At 42.8% G+C, this 1,503-nt stretch overlaps 1 protein-coding gene across 1 annotated transcript; it reads left to right on the top strand.

Moving 5' to 3' along the window:
- On the top strand, positions 1–978 carry OR51D1 (olfactory receptor family 51 subfamily D member 1). Its single transcript, XM_072615637.1, has one exon. The coding sequence runs from the start codon at positions 1–3 to the stop codon at positions 943–945; it is 945 nt and encodes a 314-aa protein (XP_072471738.1). The 3' UTR covers positions 946–978.
- The last annotated feature ends 525 nt before the right edge of the window (positions 979–1,503 follow it).

Here is a 1,503-nt window from a genome sequence, read left to right as displayed (position 1 = left end):
ATGGTGGTAGGAAATGGCACACTGATCCACCCAGCAGCCTTCCTTCTAGTGGGTATCCCTGGACTTGGTTCGAACATTCACTTCTGGATGGCCTTCCCACTCTGCTTTATGTATGCCTTGGCCACTTTGGGCAACCTTACCATTGTCCTCATCATCCGTGTGGATCAGACCCTTCATGACCCCATGTATCTCTTTCTGGCTATGCTTTCCACCATTGATATGATCCTTTCATCTGTTACCATGCCCAAGATGGCCAGTCTCTTCCTCACAGGAAGCCAAGAGATAGAGTTCAACCTCTGTCTGACTCAAATGTTCCTGATCCATGCACTGTCAGCCATGGAATCAGCTGTACTTTTGGCCATGGCCTTTGATCGCTTTGTGGCTATCTGCCACCCACTGCGCCATGCATCAGTGCTCACAGCACCTGTTGTGGGGAAAATTGGACTGGCAGCTCTCACCCGTGGCTTTGTCTTTTTTTTCCCCTTACCCTTCATCCTGAAGAGGTTGTCCTATTGCCGCAGTAACACAGTCACCCATTCCTTCTGTCTCCACCAGGACATTATGAAGTTGTCATGCACGGATACTACAGTCAATGTCATCTATGGTCTCTTTATCATCCTCTCTGTCATGGGAGTTGATTCACTTTTCATTGGCTTTTCCTACATTTTAATCCTACAGGCTGTGCTGGGGCTATCTTCCTGGGGAGCTGCCTTCAAGGCCTTCAATACCTGCATCTCCCATCTCTGTGCAGTCCTGGTGTTCTATGTGCCCCTGATTGGCCTGTCTGTGGTGCATCGGCTGGGTGGCCCTACCTCACTCGTCCATGTGGTCATGGCCAATGTTTATCTTCTGCTTCCACCTGTTGTCAACCCCATTGTCTATGGGGCCAAAACAAAGCAAATCAGGGCTAGGATTCTCCATATACTCCAACGTGATGCTGGGTAAGTAAGGGGACTAACTGTTATCATCTTGGAGAAGAGAACAGTTCTCCACTGCATATCACAAGGACATGAGAGATTTGATGGACCTAGTAGGATATCTTGGAGATGAGATCATGAAGGCTATTAACTACTTCCATTATCTTTTTTCTTGAAAACTCACCCTGGATTGATGAGAGGATACTGGTGGCTTTTTCATTTATTCAGTTGGATGGTGAATTCTCTATCATATTCACAGGCTGAATTTGAAATCCTCAGGGTTTGTCCCTGGACCTCTCTTATCTTATACCCTTTCTTTCACAAAAGAATACAAAATACTTACTATTGACCTATTTGAGATGTATTTCACTCACATTTTGTTTTTATCATTAAATGAAATATATGTAGTATACTTTACAAACTTGCATAAATAAATAAAATTCTATGTAAATGTTAACTGTTAGTATAATTACAATTTAACAAAAATTAATCTTGTATTATTCTAATTATGTGTTCATGATTTGTAGGTATATGCCACTAAGTCTATTTTATTTTGTAGAGACAACATCTGTGTGCCTTTCTTTGT

This window comes from Notamacropus eugenii, chromosome 5, assembly GCF_028372415.1.
Source record: "Notamacropus eugenii isolate mMacEug1 chromosome 5, mMacEug1.pri_v2, whole genome shotgun sequence".
NCBI classification, from domain to species: Eukaryota; Metazoa; Chordata; class Mammalia; order Diprotodontia; family Macropodidae; genus Notamacropus; species Notamacropus eugenii.
This window is presented reverse-complemented; position numbering and strand designations above follow the sequence as displayed.

Bases quoted from the DNA above. Each gene is read 5' to 3' on its own strand.
- OR51D1 (XM_072615637.1), top strand. From the start codon at position 1: ATGGTGGTAGGAAATGGCACACTGATCCACCCAGCAGCCTTCCTTCTA.